General features: G+C 35.4%; 2 protein-coding genes across 2 annotated transcripts in view; both read right to left on the bottom strand.

Annotated features, from left to right (window-relative positions):
* LOC133874038 (DNA gyrase subunit B, chloroplastic/mitochondrial-like) overlaps positions 1–1665 on the bottom strand; it is a 34271-nt gene extending 32606 nt beyond the window's left edge. The window contains exons 1-4 of the mRNA XM_062311868.1: positions 1433–1665; positions 876–1017; positions 572–652; positions 313–426 (exon numbers count right to left, since the gene is read on the bottom strand). Of these exons, the coding sequence (XP_062167852.1) occupies positions 313–426; positions 572–652; positions 876–1017; positions 1433–1590 (495 nt within the window). The 5' untranslated portion in view covers positions 1591–1665. The remainder of the gene's footprint in view (positions 1–312; positions 427–571; positions 653–875; positions 1018–1432) is intronic.
* Positions 1666–6471: 4806 nt separating this feature from the next.
* On the bottom strand, positions 6472–17821 carry LOC133874033 (microtubule-associated protein 70-1-like). The gene is made up of 11 exons (XM_062311862.1): positions 17414–17821; positions 15058–15143; positions 10192–10257; positions 9914–10084; positions 9581–9751; positions 9307–9462; positions 9051–9197; positions 8443–8514; positions 7819–8355; positions 7549–7736; positions 6472–6712 (listed from the first exon to the last, which is right to left on the bottom strand). The coding sequence occupies exons 1-11, from the start codon at positions 17655–17657 to the stop codon at positions 6697–6699; spliced, it is 1854 nt and encodes a 617-aa protein (XP_062167846.1). The 5' UTR covers positions 17658–17821; the 3' UTR covers positions 6472–6696.
* Positions 17822–18614: the final 793 nt, after the last annotated feature.

The raw sequence follows: 18614 nt of genomic DNA, 5'->3' as shown, positions 1-18614 counted from the left end.
ATGGACACTTCTTTCACCTCAAATTATCTAAATTTTCTACATCGTCACAGGAAATCAAGGAGCAAACTCAGCAATTGACAATGAGAAATGCGTAGAGACTCAACATGTCGATTACAAATATTGGGTAATGTTACAGTTGCATAGAAAATAAGCATAGCCCACAATTTCCATCCCTCAGTTCTAAATTAGTTACCTTAAAAGCAAATGCTCAAACTGATATTGATCAATTGTCATGATTGAATCAGGAAAAAGCTAACAGACATAATAGTATAAGCACGACAAAACAAAAGTGAGAAAGGAGATACATCATACCCCACGACCATCGTCGGAGATGCTAACAGAATCATCTTCATGCAAAACAACATCTATCTTTGAAGCAAAACCCGCTTGAGCCTCATCCACAGCATTATCTAATATTTCATAAACCTAAAGGAGCGCACCCAATGAGCATGGTAACTTCAAAACGAATAAACCTCAGTTCCAAGAAATTATCTTTTTTCCTTTTTGCTCCCATGAAATCAGCAAAATAGTAGTATTAGCACGACAAAACAAAAATGAAAAAAGGACATACCAGATGGTGCAAACCACGAGGTCCTGTGCTTCCAATATACATCCCTGGCCTTTTCCTAACAGGGTCTAAGCCTTGCAGTACCTAAATTCATCAGACAACCAGCATAACCCAAACCATTACTTAGTCAATGCGACAAGTTAAAAGCCCCAACAAAAACAATTATCTCAACAAGCTGATAATACAAAAACCATTTCCAACAACAAGAAGCGCCTTTCTTCAAATAATCAATTTCAGATATAATAACAGAAAATTTAGAACAACTTCTATAACAGTAACATGTGCATAATGTTTCCACTAAAATTACCTGAATTTGATCAGACCCGTAAGCTTTTGAGCTCGCACTCCCTTGCAGAGCTTCGGACGTGCTCGTCGACATGAAAGCCCTCGGAGACACCGCATTTCCAGTCAAAAGGCGACTCGAATTCGTTCTCAACGGAAAATTCTTCCTGTCACACCAACCACACAGATTGTCACAAAAATGATATCACTATTCAAACATCCAAAACCCCATTTGGTTTCCCAGAAAAAGCAAGAAAAACAAAACAGCAATAAAAAATTTTAAAAAAAAAAAAAAAAAAAAAATACCCAAAATTCACAATCATATTTTTCCTTTGAATTTTTCTTTTATTCCGAAAAATAAAGCCAATAAAACAATAATCCTCTGTTGGGTTGCCGAAAAGAAAAAAAAAAAAGTTTGCTGAACTACTAAAAAGACTGAAAAAAAAGTTTGCTGAACTACTAAAAAAAAGTTATCACATTTAGGCAAGTCTAGCCTTCTTTTCCTACGCTTTCCCGGGAACCAAATGGCAGACAAGCAAAGAGAAAGAGCGAGGGAAATGGGGTGAAGAGAAGTATATATACCTAGAGGGCTTGAAGAAGAAGAGGGAAGGACGAGAGGAAGAGAAAAACGAAGGAGAGAGAGGCGGACAAGAAGAAGAAGCCAGGAAGCGAGACGCCATGAAGCGGACTCTGAGAGAGCAGAGATGATAAGGAGCCGAGGGCCTCAGAAGAAGCGCCATTAGACAGACTATCAAATTTCTCTCCCTTTCTTTTCTGTCTTCGACCGGCGCTCTCTTACCATGAACGATTAAAAATCGTTCAAACTTTTTTTTGGGCCTCTCTGCCTTTTGGAAGCCCGTTTCCCACCCCCGCCCCCACACAACCCTACTACCCCCCTTCTGAACCAATTTGAATTTTCCTTTTTTATATAAAAGGATTTATTAATTTACACCGACATATTAATATTGTGAAATAATTATAAAATACAAATATAATTTTTAATATTATCCAATAATGGCAATAAATATATATTAATTATATATATACAACAAAAAACCTGTCTTGTGAATAGTTAGTCACTAATTGAGCTTCATTTCTTTTGTTTAGTACATATTGAGACTAACTGAATAGGAGCCAATCCTTTATAAGTGAAGGGTATAATTTGGTTCAAAATAAAAAGATAGTTTTGCCGGTAAGAAATAACATATGTGTCCCTTAAACACATTTAATTCATTGTAACGGTTGGAATTTAAATAATTATCATAATGGTAATTATTTAATTTGTAACTGTTGGAATTTTAAATAATTATCATAACGGTAATTATTTAATATAAAGATTAAATATGATTTATCCCACATTAAGTTATATGAAATCATAACGGTTTAAAACGGTTTTTTATATTAATTTTTTGATTTATTCTTCTTGATGGGAGGAGAATAATCAGTCATCTAATTAATAACGAGGGTCCCTACCCTACCTATATAAAGAGCCATGTGTATCCATCTATTGGCACACTCATAGGCATTGGCCAGAAGAACTCTCTAAATTTTGTTAGAATACTTTGTATTGCAGAAAATTCATTCGTTTCTTTGTTCTTTGTTCTTCGTTCTTCATCAAGCTTGAACAAAATATGGCTGGAGGTATTTATAATTCCGCTGCTTATTATTTTATAGCATTTTATTTATATATATTTTTACATTGCCCTTTACTTATAAAAAACCAGCTCCTCTTCAGTTAGTTTCATATCTGAATTCATGGCATCCCTTATAGTTAATGTAATGACAAAATCAAACTAACCTAATTTAAGAGTGGGGGGATCATCTTTATTGAATCCCTACTTCTTTCATTTGTTATTATTAAATGGCTCGTCTCCGGTTGGTTTCATATCTGAATTCATGGTTTAAAAGGTGTTGCATCCCTTATAGTTAATGTAATGACAAAATCAAACTAACCTAATTTAAGAGGGGGGGGGGGGGGGGGGAATCATCTTTATTGAATCCCTACTTCTTTCATTTGTTATTATTAAATGGAAAATTAGATGGTAAACAGAAGATTTTCAAGGATTTTAAATAAATTCGATCCGATCACTGGGGAGATTATCAACTTCAGCCAATATGGAAGTTACAATATCAAACCCTACGGATGCATATATACCCAATTGCAAACTGCAAAGCCCAATTTTAGATGGAAAAACAAAGTGCTGAACTTTAAACTATTTATCCATGCGTAGGCCCAAAAGAAAAATTCGTGCCCAAAAATTGAAGATAAAAGTAAGAATTTCTTATTGGCATGTTTGGTTTGATTAAATTCTATTTTATGAGTTTTGTTTGTCATCTTAAAAATCACTTTAATCAGTCATTTATTATTCAATTTTATAATAATTGTGAACAATGAAAATAACCCAAAACAAACACAGCCTAAATCTCAAAAATGTTAAAAGTTTTTTTAATATTATCTTTTGTGTTGAATGCTTCAAAAGTTTGGCTTGACTTGAATTTTTTGTTTTTTATTTTATTTTTTAAGAATGACTTGACTTGAATTTAATGCATCGAATGCTTTTAATAATTAACTTTATCAGTAAAAAAAATAGTATTTATTTAAAGTAAATAAACATTTAAAGAGTTTGTTATTCAATAACTTTAAAGAGTAATTGGCTAAATCAATAAGAGTAAATTTTTAAAGTTAAATATAGAGAAATTTTAAAGAACTCATTGTGAATCCCCTTTTTACGCTTATGTTAGAACATCTGTATCAAGCTCTCCAAAATTTCTCCAAATTTAACTCAAACAATCTACTTTTTTTATTTTATCTCTTATTTTTTAAAAACTTCATCCATCAAACTCTGTAAATATTTCTCTATTTTAATTTTTTTTTTTTTTTTATTAGTTTTGACACCAACCAATTTAATTGTATGAAGATCAGATTTTCCTACCAAAAACAATCCCACTACAATCAGCTACACACAGAACCAAAATCTCAAAATTACACCATTTCAATTTCAAAACCCACAATTTCAAACACCAGCTTCGATCTCAAATCAACAAAAAAAAAAATCAAAGTAAGAAAATATCTCTCCCAAGAATCTCCCTACAACCCACCGATCAAGACAAGCAGCAATCAAAAGAAAAGGAAAAAAAGAAAAGAAAACTCAGAACCTAGATCCCACATTTCCCACTCGAACACTGCTACCAACAATCACTCGGATTTTCCTTCTTTTTTTCTCAACAACCAAACGATGAAAACAGAGCATGTGAAAGATGGTGGGTACCCAAATCGTCAAGGCCACAAACCATGAAACCCAAATCGCCAAAAGACTTATTCTTTGTGAACCCATTAACGAATTTGAGCTTGCGGCAAGTGTAGACCCTAAATCAACTTTGGGAAGGGAAATTCGGGATCAAATTCGGTTGCTTATTGCCTATTTTATCGGTGAAGTTAGGGTTTTTGAGGTTGGAATATTCGTCGTCAATAGCTCTGTCACCGATTGCGTTGTCGGTGTCAAGCTCGATCTCGTCCATCCAAAGCCCACCTTGTAGCCTGTGCAAGTTGGCCTAGTGCCTGAAAAATCAGTGGGTTGCTTCCTTTCGTTGATGGCTTGATGCGAAGGAAATGGACAGAGATCTTGTGGGAAGAAGGTGAAGAAAGGCACGAGAATGAGAAAAATAATAAAAAATAGAATAACATGGAGATTTTGGGCGTTAAATCTAGAGAATGATTCTGACAATAAGTATTTTGGTGAAAGGATGGAGAGCTTAATGTAATTGTGCTTTTGAAAAGTTTCACCAAAATTTGGTGAAATGTTTGAAATGCTAAGTTCAATACAGATGCTCTTAAGTAGTAAAAAGTGATTGATGTGATATAAAGTATATAAAAGTTTGGAATTGATTTATAAAAAAGTAAAAATGTTTTGTTTTGTAGTGGGTTTTTTTATTTGAGTAGTAATAAAAAAATTATTAATGTGATATAAAAAGTGGAAAAAAAAATAATAATATTTTGGATTTGACTTTTTTGGGAGAAGTGAAAAAATAGAGAGGGAGTTGGAAATATTTGCCAAAGACCCTAAGATGCATTGGTGAACAGTGTCAACCCACATATAGCGTGACACTATTCACCAACGGATGCATTTTGATTTTGATTTTTTTTTTTTTAATCATGTAAAAGGTTTTTAATTTTTTTTTTAAAAAAATATAGTTGGCCATTTTGGTTAAAAATAAATGAAAAACCAAAAAAAAATACAAAAAAAACAAAAACAAAATAGGTAAGCCATCCCCGAATTAGTGACATCCAAGCCAGTGAAGCCACCCAATAGACCAGACCATTCACGGATTGAAAGAACCCAGGATAAAAGAGTTTGAGGGTTGAGGCATTGGGCTCATTTGCCAAACACTTGTCCATACACTACTTTATGTTTGATTAGCTATTCACCTCGTTGATAATGATAATGTCTACAAGAATGGACAAATGAATGTTTCTTCTTGGGAATAGATTACGTTTAGAATGGCACTTAAATTAGTTCGCCAGCATTCAACAGCATTTATACCAAATGTCAAATATAACAATAATAACAATAACAATAATAATAATGATTATGAGATGGATCGTCTTTTTTTTCTTTGTACCAATCACAGATTAAGTTTAAGTGTTTAACCGACTGGTTGTGAGAATTTCAGGGGCTAATTGATTAAGCTCGCATTCCCAAATTTGAGAAGGAAATTCTGAACCTAACCGGTAAATATAAAGTAATTTTAAAAGTTCCTAAAATATCATTTTTGTCCCTAAAAAAATGATGTAACTTTTAAAATTACTATTTAATCAAAATTTGATAATGATAAATCACAAGCTTAATGGTGATTTTAAAAACTATCTCATTTTTTAAGGGACAATAAATTTCTAGTATTACTCGTAAATATACAAGTTCAAAATGCAAAAAAAAATGGTCATATATTTGGAGCTTGCTTGAAATTGCGTTAGAGAGCTTAAAAAATATTTCTAATATCTAAAAATTTGTGTCAAATAAAAAGCTTGTATGTTTGATAATAATGATAAATAAATAAACCCTCCAAAAGTACTTCTTTAACTTTTTTACTCTAAAAATGGCCAAAACACACTTTTGGAAAAAGCTTAAAAATGAAGTTCTTTTCTTTTTTCTTTTAAAAAATAAAATAAAATAAAAAACCCTATTTTTGACTTGGAAAACTCTATTTCCCAACGCAATACCAAATAGGCTCTAAGACTCACAAAGCAGTAAATCAAGAACATCTTGCTTTAAAGAACCATGTTATAATCAACACCGAAGAAGAAAGAATTTTTGTTAGGAACTTATTTTCCAATCCAATAGATTGCACAGGAGGCAATCTATCCTTAATCAGGCAAGCAAAATCAAATGACAATCCAATTTATCTCCTTTTTCCGAACTACCAATCAACCAATTGTCAAATTTCTTCAGTTGTTGTAAACTTGTAAAGATCTTATAAGTTAACAAAACAAAAACAATATACAGTTGTTGTAAAAGGTGACTTCTATAATCATTTCAAACTTTCTTTCATACAATTGGAGAAGGCGGGGGGGGGGGGGGGGGGGGGGGGGGGGGGGTTGTAAGTAGTTTATCTGACATACCTCCTTTAAGCAATTCCTTGGCACCCTTGATATTTCTTGGTAATAACATTAGTACAACAAATATACAGGACAGGATGAATTCCTGAAAAACCTTGAGTCAGTTCTTTACAATTTGATTTGACAACCTGGATGAGCCAGTTTAACTAGATGGAGAGGGAGAGGGGCAAAAAATCAAGACATAACCATACAATTATATTGACTGCAGACCTGAAGCAATTTCAGTTGCCTATTAGTTTCGTGCATTCCTGAAATATGAAGCAAATTTTGATTGTTAAAGAAATTATCGTAATTTTCTATTAGAAGTTCTCTATATATTGGAAAATCTTGCATGTTGAGCAAATTTGTGATAATCGCCATGAGAAAATGTTTTGCCAAAGTTTTAAACCATAAACCTTTGAAGCACAGACATGGACATGCAGCACAGATGCAATGTAATATGGACAAGCCAACATCCCAAAAGTTGGAGACACGGAAAGAAGATACAGCTCTACACATAGAGCTAATATAACATTCGACAAACATAAAGTGTTAATATATCGTATTACATAGCTTAAACGTTCGAAAGACGCATTTCCAGTTCCTCCCCCGGATTAAAGAATCGTTATAAAAGTTGCTATCATTTGTAACAATTTTTCTACAAAACCATCACTTTGGATGTTCACTTCTTACGATTTTAGTCTTTTATCATACAAGTAAAAGAATAGCATATCCAACCATGGGAGAAAATCAAGACAATATGTTTGAATCTCGCTTGACATATCAAATATCGTGCAAAGCCGAGATAAATACTGTGGCAATCAGAAATTAATTGTACCACTAGTTAAAGAAATCAAACATATCAACCTGGTGTCAAAAAATATTCTGATATACGTTTTATGAAAACCCAACCTAAATGCTTTCAAAAGCATCAAAGATGCTTTACAAGCTCCAAATGGGCCTGCAAAGCAGCCTGCTGCTTTCACTCTATGCCAACCATTTTAACACTGATTAGTATCAATATCTCTTTGCATGTGTGCATGTCTGTCATACACGCATGGAGAGAGCCACTTCAAATTTAATTTTTACTTGTAAAGAAATTTACCTTGCAGAAGTTAAATGAGAACTATTTACAGCTCCCCTTGGAGCGCTTATGCGCCTTGTCCTCCGATCATGCTCCTTGCCGACATGCATAGCAGCAACTTCCTTTTCCATGGCAGCTACTTCTCTTCGCATCTTTTTGGCCTCAACTTCCATTGCTTTGTTCAATGTATCAACCTTCTTTGCCAACATCTGCTAAACAACAGATTACATTAAGAGCCAAAAGGGGATTGGAGGAGGCTGCAAAATCAAACAAATTCGTTAAGTGTCTAACCTCAATTGCATCATCCTTGTCCTTGAGTGTCTGATCTTTTTCATGGCAAGCTTTTCTCAGATATATGACCTCTTTCTGTAACATATCATACAGTATTCCAGAAACATAATCTTCAAGTTCTGTTTTGGTTTTCTCAATTGGCATCCCATTTGCACTCTCCTCATGTGTACCATTTGTTTCACTGATTACGGTCTGATCACGGGTATTAGTGGGCAAACCATTTTTCCCACTTGCATCTGGTATCAGCTTATCTCTGTCCAAGGATCTACTACCACCATCAAATGATCTAGGTGAGATCTTACCGTGCTTTAACAATGTGTTAGCAGTGTTGGATCTGAGAGACCCATATTGCAAATTTGAAGTTCTCTTTGATAGATACCCATTGGAGGATGACCTAGAGAAACTCTCTGCTCCACCAATAGACTGACGCCTTGATGAACCATTGCTTATGCTTCTTCCTTCCGAGGCAATGCGGGAATTTCCATTAGATGCTTTAAGCTTTTCCTCCAAAACCTTGAACCGCAATTGGTATTTTTCCTGAGAAATCAAGTAATAAATCACTAATTAAGAATGCTTGTTAAGCAACAAAACGAGGGAGTAATGTTAACAGGTTATTTTACTCACTTTAAGTTGCGCTTCTGCCTTGGCAGTGCGCTCAGCCACTGCGAGTTTATCCCGAAGCTGTTGCATTTCTCCCTACAGAGATATGTAAAACTATATTTACTTTTCATAATACCTTATAATTTCATTCTAGTCCAAAACAATAACATTCAGTTTTCTGTAGCATCTATGTACCTTGAAACACTACTTTATATTTCACACAAGCAATCTAGCTATATATCACCCAGAGTCATTTCCTGATGGAGAACTGTTTTAACATCCTGGTTTCTGTGTACTCAGCAGTATAAACTAAAATAACATATAACAGACATGACAAGATTGTAGTATATCTCTTTCTTCCAAGTGTCATGAAAGAATCCCAGGTTACCTATGGTTATAAGATGATAAGCCTAAGCACATATTAATAAGGTAATTCCTTTCTCAGGATTATTCAATCAAACAAGCAATACAAGAAGTACAAACTAATAGCAGAATGAAGTGTTTCAAGAATATGCATAGCAGAAAAATCCATTGGACAGTGACTTGCAATAATGATACTCCCTCATTATTCAGGTATTTGAAGGAATAAACTTTGAAGTACATGATAAGGTGGCATTGAACTAATAACATGCCTGAAAAAATCTTCTTTCTTCAAGCCATTGCTTAACGGGCATCACTTTGTCATTGCCATCTTTCCACTCATTTGCAACTACAGTGGCGACACGATTCACATTAACCTTTGCTCGAGCTACCTCCCGTTCTAAAGTTTTTCTCTCCTCCTATACAAGCTTGAAGGTTAGAAGCAATTTGGAGTATTCCTAACACACCCAAACCAACTAACAGTTGTCTTTTGGAAGATCTCAAAATTCCAATAGTAAGAGTCATTACATTCATCTCTTGCACTTTTCGTTGATAGTCACGCACAGCATTAGCAGCGGCCCCACCAGCCAAAACAGCCTCTTCAAGCTCACGAACAGTTTGGGTTAGCTTTTCAACCTCTGCAACCTTCTGCCTATTCATTTTGTCCAGGATTTTGTTCTCCTCCTGATATGCGAGCAAGTCATGTCAAATCAAACTGTCTACGCCACACATTGGTACCTCAAGTGCATGCCTTCATTCACATGGACATTCTGAAAGAGACAACTTTAGATGAGAGAAAAACCTGGCATATTTCAATCTGCTTCATTAGCTCCTGGTTTTTGTTTTGCAGATCATCAACCAAGGATGCTTTAGCCAAAGCAATCTCAACAGTTCTCTCAGCCTCAAGAAGAGCAGCCTCTTTGGATTTAGTAAGCCGATCAAGTGCTCTATTGTCATCCTGCAACTTTGCTACCTAAAGACCAAAACATCATGCACAGGTAGAAAAAAATTATCTCATTACTCTTTGAGGTGTTCATCTATACGAATGGATGACACTTGACAGTTTTAAGTAGAACATTATGACGAGAAACAACAGAAAGAAGTCATGAATTACGAAGTTAGATAGAAATTCTACCTCCAGCCTGGCCAGCTTAAGCTCCGCCTCCAGTGGAGCAATAATGGCCTCAATGGGAGGCATTTCATCATCTTTCTGTGCAGCATGGACTCTTCGAAGTGTGGCTTCAGCAGCAAATTGTGCAGCCAAAGCAGCTCTTTTCTCATCATTTGTCTTCTTGATTTCAAGGTTCTGCAAGTAATGGTATACGCATTGTTGTGAAAACAAAAATGACTTCCTATTTTTTTAGTTTCAAAAAATAATAACTTTAATTAAACAAGGAGAGACATAAACAGTACCTTGCTCTCCAGAAGAGCTTCAGTCGCTTTAAGCTTTTCATCCACTTTATTTAGCTCATCTGTCAGCTGAAATTGTTAAAAACAAAGATAATAATGAGAAACCTCTGTATATGAATGGACTTAAATATCTGTCGATACATTGTTATCTCTGTCGAGCATCAATAACGTTTCTATAAGATAAAGAAACGTGAATTTTCTTTTAATGCTGTTCATACAACAATGAAAATATTGGTATTCTTAGTGATAATTGAAACAATCACCAATGAATTTTTCTTTCCAACGAAAAGATTGAAACGATTTCCAATGATTTTGGTCAAAAAAAGGACAACAGATTGATTTTTTTTTTTTGATTGGTCAGTTACACATGCACTTGGTGGAACATGAACCCACGACCTCACCCTCCACCTTGCTACAAAGGGAGGAAGTACCATTTGAGCTAGAGCTCATTAGTACAACAGATTGAAATTCATACTACAAAGTAAGAAAAGTTTTTGGATTTTTTTTGTTTTTTGCTAATTTTCATGAAATACAGCTTGACTTTTTATAATGCTTCTACCTATAATTTTTCTGAAAAAATGAAAATATAATGGGCTCTCATTTGGCAATGCTTGTTAAGGTTGCAAACACATTAACAAATAACTCAAATCACAAAATACAAAAAAACCACTTTTACCTTTACATCACATCACAACGAAAAAACAAAAAAAAAAAAACACCCTTTAAAAAGTGTTTCCAAACAAACCCAATATGTTTTTGTGTGTGTTTTGAATGCCACCTTTGTGAGATGAAATTCCATTAGCACCATTGATATGTCTACAATGAATAGCCTATGAAGCGAATTAGTGAAATACAGTTTTTGAGGAATTTTATTTTTCTAATGAACATTTTATGAGGATTTGAAATCAGATATCAGTGGAGCGATCAACTTATAACTGATTTCCACATAGATAAACTAGACGATTTTTTTTAATTAGTAATCGAGATATTATTAAAAGCATAAGACGCCCTCAGGTACTGAGGAAGTAAACGAGAGAAGCCACCTAGCTAGTAGGAATAAAAAGAACAAGAAAATCATGATAACTAAACAAAAGCAGTTGTTCAAAAATACAAGGTGTTGAAAACTAAAGACTTAATATCTTCCAAAGTTCTCTCAGTGTCCTCAAAACTTCTATCATTCATTTCTCTTTTACACTACAAAAGGCATGAAGGCATCATCTTCAACACAACAAAACTTAGATTGCTGTCGATAATCTACTAACAAGTCAACTACTCATCTAGGCATAACACAAGACAGCCCAAATCGACTGAAGAAAACATTCCAAATGGCACAAGCAACCTCACGATGGCTAAACTAGACAATGTAACAAAGTTATACCAAAACCCAAAATAATTAAACCTTCACTATTCTTCTTCCACAATGTGACAGTTGAACAATAATGTACATCTAACTATGATATATTTACTATAGTAGATAATAGTTGGTCCTTGGGTCCGAAAGACAAACCTACAAATATTATATGAATAATAATTTATTAGAAGGAAAAACTTACATACACGAAAAGTATACAATAAGAAAAAGACAAACCTATAAATGAAAAGAAAAAAACCCTTTGATTTTTAAAAGTTAAATTCATCACTATACATGGTCATAAGCCTTCTCTAAGTCCAAATTAAAACTCCTAGCTCGCCAGATTTGAGACGACTATCTAAACATTCATTGGCAATGAAAACAGAATCTGAGATCTAACAACCTCTGATAAAAGCATTCCGAGTCTTTGAAATGATATTCTCCGAAACAATTTTTAATCTTGCCAAGACCTTAACAATAATTTTATAGACACCACATGGTAGGACGAAAGTCTTTGACCTCATCAGCCCCCACTTTCTTATGAATAAGAGTAATGAAAGTAGCATTCAAGCTTATCACACTTCATGGAAATCAAGAAAGGCTTTTGTCACACCTACTTTGATAAAATCCCAAAAAGCATGGACGAATGCCATAAAAAACCATCTAGACCTGAATCCTTATCCCTGTTCGTGTCTTTCACCACCTCAAAAACCTCCATATCCTCAAAAGCTCGCTCCACCCATTCTGCCTCCTCCTCACTAATAGAGTGAAAAGGAATACCATCCAAATCCGGAAACCAATTTTCATTCTCATATAGAGCTAAGTGAAAATTTGAACTATATGGTCCTTAATTTCAGCCGAATTAGAGGAGATATCATCATTGATAACCAAATTCTCTACCCGCGCAACGACTTTCTAGCAGCTCAAACTATTGCTTGTTCGTTAGCACAATGGCTTTCGCGCTAGCACACTCGGCTGTTGCTTATTGGGTATACACAATGTTACATCTTCTATTAGAGTTAGCAACACAATGGAAGAACTTGGTATTTTCATCATAGTCTCTTAACCACAACGCCCTCAACTTTTGCCTCCAACTCACCTCTTCCAAAAGAATAGTCTTCTCCAACTTAACCGTAGCCACATCCTTCCTCAATTTCTCCTCAATAGAAAGAGGTCTCTATTCTTCGAGCACATCCAATCCTTTTATATAATCAAGAAGAGCCCTTTTTTTTTCTCCACATTACCAAACTCTTTTTTCATTCCACATTTTTAAGTCAACTTTTAGATCTTTTAGTTTGTAAGACAACCTTGAAAACAATAGGAGCTCCACCAGTGCCTCACCTTCTCAATGAAGTCGTCTGTTTTCAGCCACATGTTTTCAAACTTAAAATAACTTTTGCCCCTCTGAAATTCATCATAATCAAGAAGAATAGAAACATTATTTGAAAGAATCTAGGGTAATCTGCTCTGAACAACATTCGGGAAGTGAGCCTCCCACTCGGGAGAGATGAGAAACCTGTCAATTCTAGACCACGAAGGGAAATCACGATTATTAGACCAAGTGAAGTTCCCACCCTGGAGAGGGATATCCATAAGACCCTGCTCAATGATAAAATCTAAGAACTCTTCCATAGTGAGAGAGAAACTGGCCCCCAATCTCTCACTAGGAAAGCGGGACGTTAAAGTCACCCCTAATGCACCGAAGTAAATCCCACCAACTAATCAAACTTGCCAGCTCCTCCCATAGCAACTAACTGTCAATATCTGAATTAGGACCATAAACACTGGTGAAAGTCCACTCAAACTGGTCATTAACACTTCTGAATTTACAAGCTGTAGAGAAGTTACCCACACACTCTTTGATTTTTTCCACAACTTTCCCATCCCCGATCAATAAAATGTCACCAAAAGCCCCCCCTAGAATCCAACTGACACCAATCTAAATGTTGACCACCCCACAAACTTTGTGCGGTACTCTTGGAAATCTGCTCCAATTTAGTCTCCTCTAAGGTTACTATGTCAGCCTTCCGTAATCTGATGAGACTTCTAATACACATACATTTATCCACATCGTGCAACCCTCTCACATTCCAAGAAATAATTTTTTCGGCTTCATAAGGGAACATAAGACACCCGCCCTCTTCAACCTTTTCGATTCTTTGCTGCCTTTACAAACCAACTAGTAAGAGCTAGAAGAACTATTGCTCAAAGCATCCCTATTGCGGCTGGCTTCAATAGATGCGAAAAGGGCCATAATCTCCTTTTCAATTTTTTTCACAAGGAGTACCCTTATATCTACCAAAACCTTTGATATTCTTTTTTACCCACTCAGCGTCTCTTGCTCAAAAAAATCGATCTCCTCTGAAGCTATTGGAGGGCAAACATTAAGCGACTCAAAAAAGCAGCGCCCCAAGGAGAGTTATCCAAATCCGGCACATCATTCTCACACTCTAGACCACATCCCTCCAAAGCCCTCAATTCTGGACAAGAAGGCATCTCCTTTCTAGAGCGACTAGTCTCTACTTCATGATCAACCATAGAGGGAACTACAGCAGAGGCCGAATTATCAACCTCGTTGATTCCACACCAGCTAAGAAGAGGTTGGTTTGGGGTAGTGTGAGCTACGCCACGGGGCAGGCCATTCCTTGCACCACATACCTCCAGCTGGGCCACGCCCTCCAACTCCTGATCCTGATCCATGCAACAAACCTCCCCCCCTCAATGCAAGAGAAAGAACTACGGCCTGAGGGTTTAAACCAGGGACAAAAGCCTCCTTCCCACCCCTCAGAACAATCACCCATTTCAGTGCCTCAAAAACAGCCACATCACCAGCAACACCCATTTGAAAATCAACCAAAGAAACGACTTCGTCGTTACCTAGAGACACTCCTACACCCAAGGACCCAGCATTGTCCCACATTGATTGGATTCATGTGTGCTTAACCTACTTACAGCTTCGCGCTACCTCTGAAAGTAAGGCTGTCCTTTAAGAGTGTATGTGCGGGTTCCACCTTTCATAGCGTTGTATGTTCTTACTATGCAGCAAAAAGGAAAAAAGGAAACTCCTGGACTTTTTTGAATTTGAACATCTTATGGCACGCACACCATCAGCATTAGATGTTGTTAATCTGATGAAGCAACAAGAAAAAGAATTGGAAGACATCAAGTCTCGCAAACTGACAAAAGTCATGTTGTTAATCTATTCTAGTATGTATCCCAGCATGCAAGAACAAAGATTAGACAACAAGTTTCATTTCCTATGCTCACTTCGTCCAAAATATAGCAGTGGGGTAATAGCATCTACTTATTTCTGAAGTGTAACTTTTTTTTTCTGAGCACCGCAGTGTAACTTTCATCAACGAAGAAAGTTCACCACAATGAAAAGCTATATAATTCATCTTATACTATCAATAAGGAGTATAGAGTATTGGAAGTTGACAATGAAGTGAAAAAGGCTCCATCTGCAGATGCTATGGGAAATTTATTAAACTTTAAAGCTCATATTAACATAATAGCACCTCTTCAACTGCCTTCTCTTTGAGACGCTCTGAATTTTTCAAGGATTTGATTTCTGCATGTGCATCTCCCAATTCCCTATCTTTATCTGCAAATGTAGTCAAAACCCACAATTTATCCAATTTTACATTTGATATTATAAAGAACTAAATGTTAGTAGCATTCTCTCTCATTCAACAACCAAAAAACAAAAACTTAATGCTGGATTGACGATAGTAGTTAAGTAGTGCTGGGAACACAGAAATTCACATTTGAACATTAGCATGATTGTCCATGCAGCAGAGAGCATATTGGTCGCCCCAACAATCATACATAACATATAGAGACATGAAAAAATTAAAATCAATGCCTAGAGGAGCCCTGCTCTTAGTTAACACAGACATTTGACCTAAAAACACCTTTGCAGAATTCTACTCAACCAAGCCCTGCTCTTAGTTAACATGGACATCCAAATTTGACCTGAAAACAAAATGAACTATCACGACATAGGGATGTACAAAACATATCTGGGTGGTACTCCAAAAAGAAAAGAAAAGAAAAAAAAAAAGAGAGAGAGAGAGAGAGAGAGACTAGCCACAACTAAAGGTCATTGCAATCATTTTATAGAGACCAGATTGACTTGACTACCAAAAAAGCAATCAAGATGAGCTCTAATTATGATTAATTATTTTGGAGCATTACCAGATGTGGCTACCACGCCCTTAGGTCATGACAAAAAATAGGGTGTGTACCATGTTGAGCCTGGGCTATATAAATGGTTACAAGAGCTTTGATTATGACTAATACTTTTGGAGTATCACACAAATGTGGCTAATGCATTCCCGAACCTTGACATTGACCCTCTTTAATAAGTAGAAAGGATGATTGAATTGAAAGGAAATTGTCCGAGTAATTTCCAATTAGTAAGTAAATAAAATGAAAAACAAATATGTAAACTAAAAAAAAATAAGTAAATAAAATTTTAAAAAATAAGTAAATCTTTTGATTAAAGATAAAGATAAAGAGTAATTTCCAACCAGTAAGGTTCAATTTCAATCAATTAGTATGGTTCTATATTGATCGAAAGGAATTATGTTTCTTTTGTTTAGTCACTATCTACAAATTTCAACTATCGATTGGTTGGCTCGTGCAGTGGTGGTTACACTTAGTTGATAAGTAAAAAATACGCCCTTTTTCATTTAAGGAGTATTTTTCCCAGCATCACCATATACCATTTATTGACATGCATCTAGCCTTGATGGTCCATCCCTTTCAAATGCAATTATTGGTTCTCAAAAAAAATCTTGGAGAACATTATTGCCATGAAGTTTGAGGAAAACGAATGATGTCATTGCAATAATTTTTATTTTTTTTTTTATTTTTTTATTTTTTTTTATGAATAATAATAATTTTATAGAGAGAAAATAGCAAAGCCCTTGTACGAGAAAAGTATATAAGAGAGCCGAATACATCATTGCAATAATAGTTTGTTAACGATATCTCTTTATACCACAATTTCATGTTTTTGTGGGGGAAAAAAAAAAGTCATCCGGATGTTAATTGTTATGATGTTAACACAAAACTGGGTGTCAGCTAACTCAGGATCGAGTCCTACCTGTTGTGTAGTACATGAGCCCAATGAACCCTCCAATGTGTGTGTGTGTGTGTGTGTGTATGAGAGAGAGAGAGAGGGAGAGAGAGAGAACCGAGACGGTTGATACTTCGGCACAGTTTAATTCCTGATCACTTCTTCAGGCCACCCCCAACCATCACTAAACCTCACAAGGAACTTTTTTTTTTTTAATCTAATTTTAACAATAGTTACGAAAATATATATGTAAAACGAAAACAAATTATAAACAAATATCATATAATTCGAAATTTTTTCTCTAAATTCAGACAATATATTAATTAAGAAAAGAAGAAAACAGAATCTTCCCCGTCCGTTTCATTATTTTCGATGGAGACAATTGACTTCATGAAATCAAAGGTTATCAAAAACAAAGTCCATTTAGTCTTTAGACTCGATCTCTTTGTTTTGTCTAGAGAAAAATTTTCCAGAAAATCTTTTCTCTGTTACAAAAGAAAGAAAGAATAGCCAACTGATAAAACAATTAGAAATACATTCTGAAACCAAAACGAAAAATCTGAATCCTCCATTTGTTTAAATTTCAAAAAAAAAAAATAGTTTCGAGGAAAATTTACTAATTAAGACTCCATTTAGTGCCATCGCATATTTCCATCTTTAACTAAGCTCAACGACACTACAGCATTTCTCCTCAGCTAGCTGCCTAATGGGCATTCAAAAAATTTCCGGAAACAAACTGCGAAATTTGTGACCCGAAGAAACACAGAGAGTGAGAGAGAGAGAGTGGGAACCTCGGACTTCGTTCTCGAGGCGGTTGAGCTCGACGCGGACAGGATCGGAGCCGTGCAAGAGTGTGATGATGTCATCGACTTCGGAGCCGCCTCGCGAGATAACGCCACCGGCTCCGGCTCCGGCTCCGGCGGTGTTGGGCTTCTTGCTTCGAGACTTGAACGAAGCCGACGAGGTCAAAGCCGGAAGCGGCGCCATCTTGGCCGGCTCCGTTTCGCCGTTGCCGCCAATGTGGATGGTCGACATCAGAGATCTGGTGCTCCCCTGCTCATACAACAGTTGCGTGAGCCCTAAATATCTGGAAGACTGGAACAAAGAAAAACAGAGAGAGAGAGAGTGCGGGTTTATATATATGGTTGGATTAAGAGAGGGGGTTTAGGCGGGTTTAAATGCAAGTGAGAGTTTGATTACAAAGAGAGAGAGAGAGAGAGAGAGAAAAGGATTATTTTAGTAATACGGGAAAGTATGTTCGTCTGTTTCGTCTTTGTACATTTATCAACTACACCCGCATTTAATCATATGCTTTTGGACGGTGAACAGTGAATAGAGCATGTGATGGACATCTCATTGATTTGACTTAGAAATCGGTTTTGTTATGCGATTTTTTAAAAATATAATAAAAATTTTAGTAAAGATAATGGTAGGGATATATTTTTTTTTTTATTTTTTATTTTTTTTTAAAGCAAACGTGGCTTTTAAAATCTCCGTTAAAATAGAAAGATAAAAAAAAATAGTCTTTAGTATTATTACTTTTTAGTAAAATTAAAATTTAACCTTTAAAATCGCAATTTAATTTTTTAAATCGTACATTTTGAAAAATACTTTCTTGCCTAATATTTGAAAATGTAAATATTTGTACGATTTCAAATCATAATTTTAAGAAAACACAATTTGAAACTAGACATTTTTTACGATTTGATTTCAAAATGAACACACTTTTAAGAAGGTGTGTTGATTTTTATTTTTATTTTTTTTAAAAAAAAAAATCAGAAAGAAAGAAAGAAGAAGAAATGGGGAATTAAAGAGGGGACCATAGATCAAGAAGGGAAAGAGTATCCCTAGAAATGCTTTAAAGAACGGATAGAATCAACAACCCGGGTTGAAACTTTGAACCCAAGGTTTCAAATTCTTCACATTTTCTTTTTTATTCTTCTCTTTTTAAGAAAGCAATAGAGGCCCTTTTAAATCGTGCACGAAATAATT

The sequence above is a fragment of the Alnus glutinosa genome, chromosome 7 (genome assembly GCF_958979055.1).
Source record: "Alnus glutinosa chromosome 7, dhAlnGlut1.1, whole genome shotgun sequence".
NCBI lineage: Eukaryota > Viridiplantae > Streptophyta > Magnoliopsida > Fagales > Betulaceae > Alnus > Alnus glutinosa.
Note: the sequence above shows the minus strand (reverse complement) of the source record. Positions and strands in the feature narration are given on the sequence as shown.

Coding starts and splice junctions, on each gene's coding strand:
- LOC133874033 (XM_062311862.1), bottom strand. CDS start 17,657: ATGTCGACCATCCACATTGGCGGCAACGGCGAAACGGAGCCGGCCAAG. Junction 10,085..10,191: donor AAGCTCTTCTGGAGAGCAAG/GTACTGTTTATG, acceptor CATTACTTGCAG/AACCTTGAAATCAAGAAGAC. Junction 9,463..9,580: donor AGCAGATTGAAATATGCCAG/GTTTTTCTCTCA, acceptor CTCGCATATCAG/GAGGAGAACAAAATCCTGGA.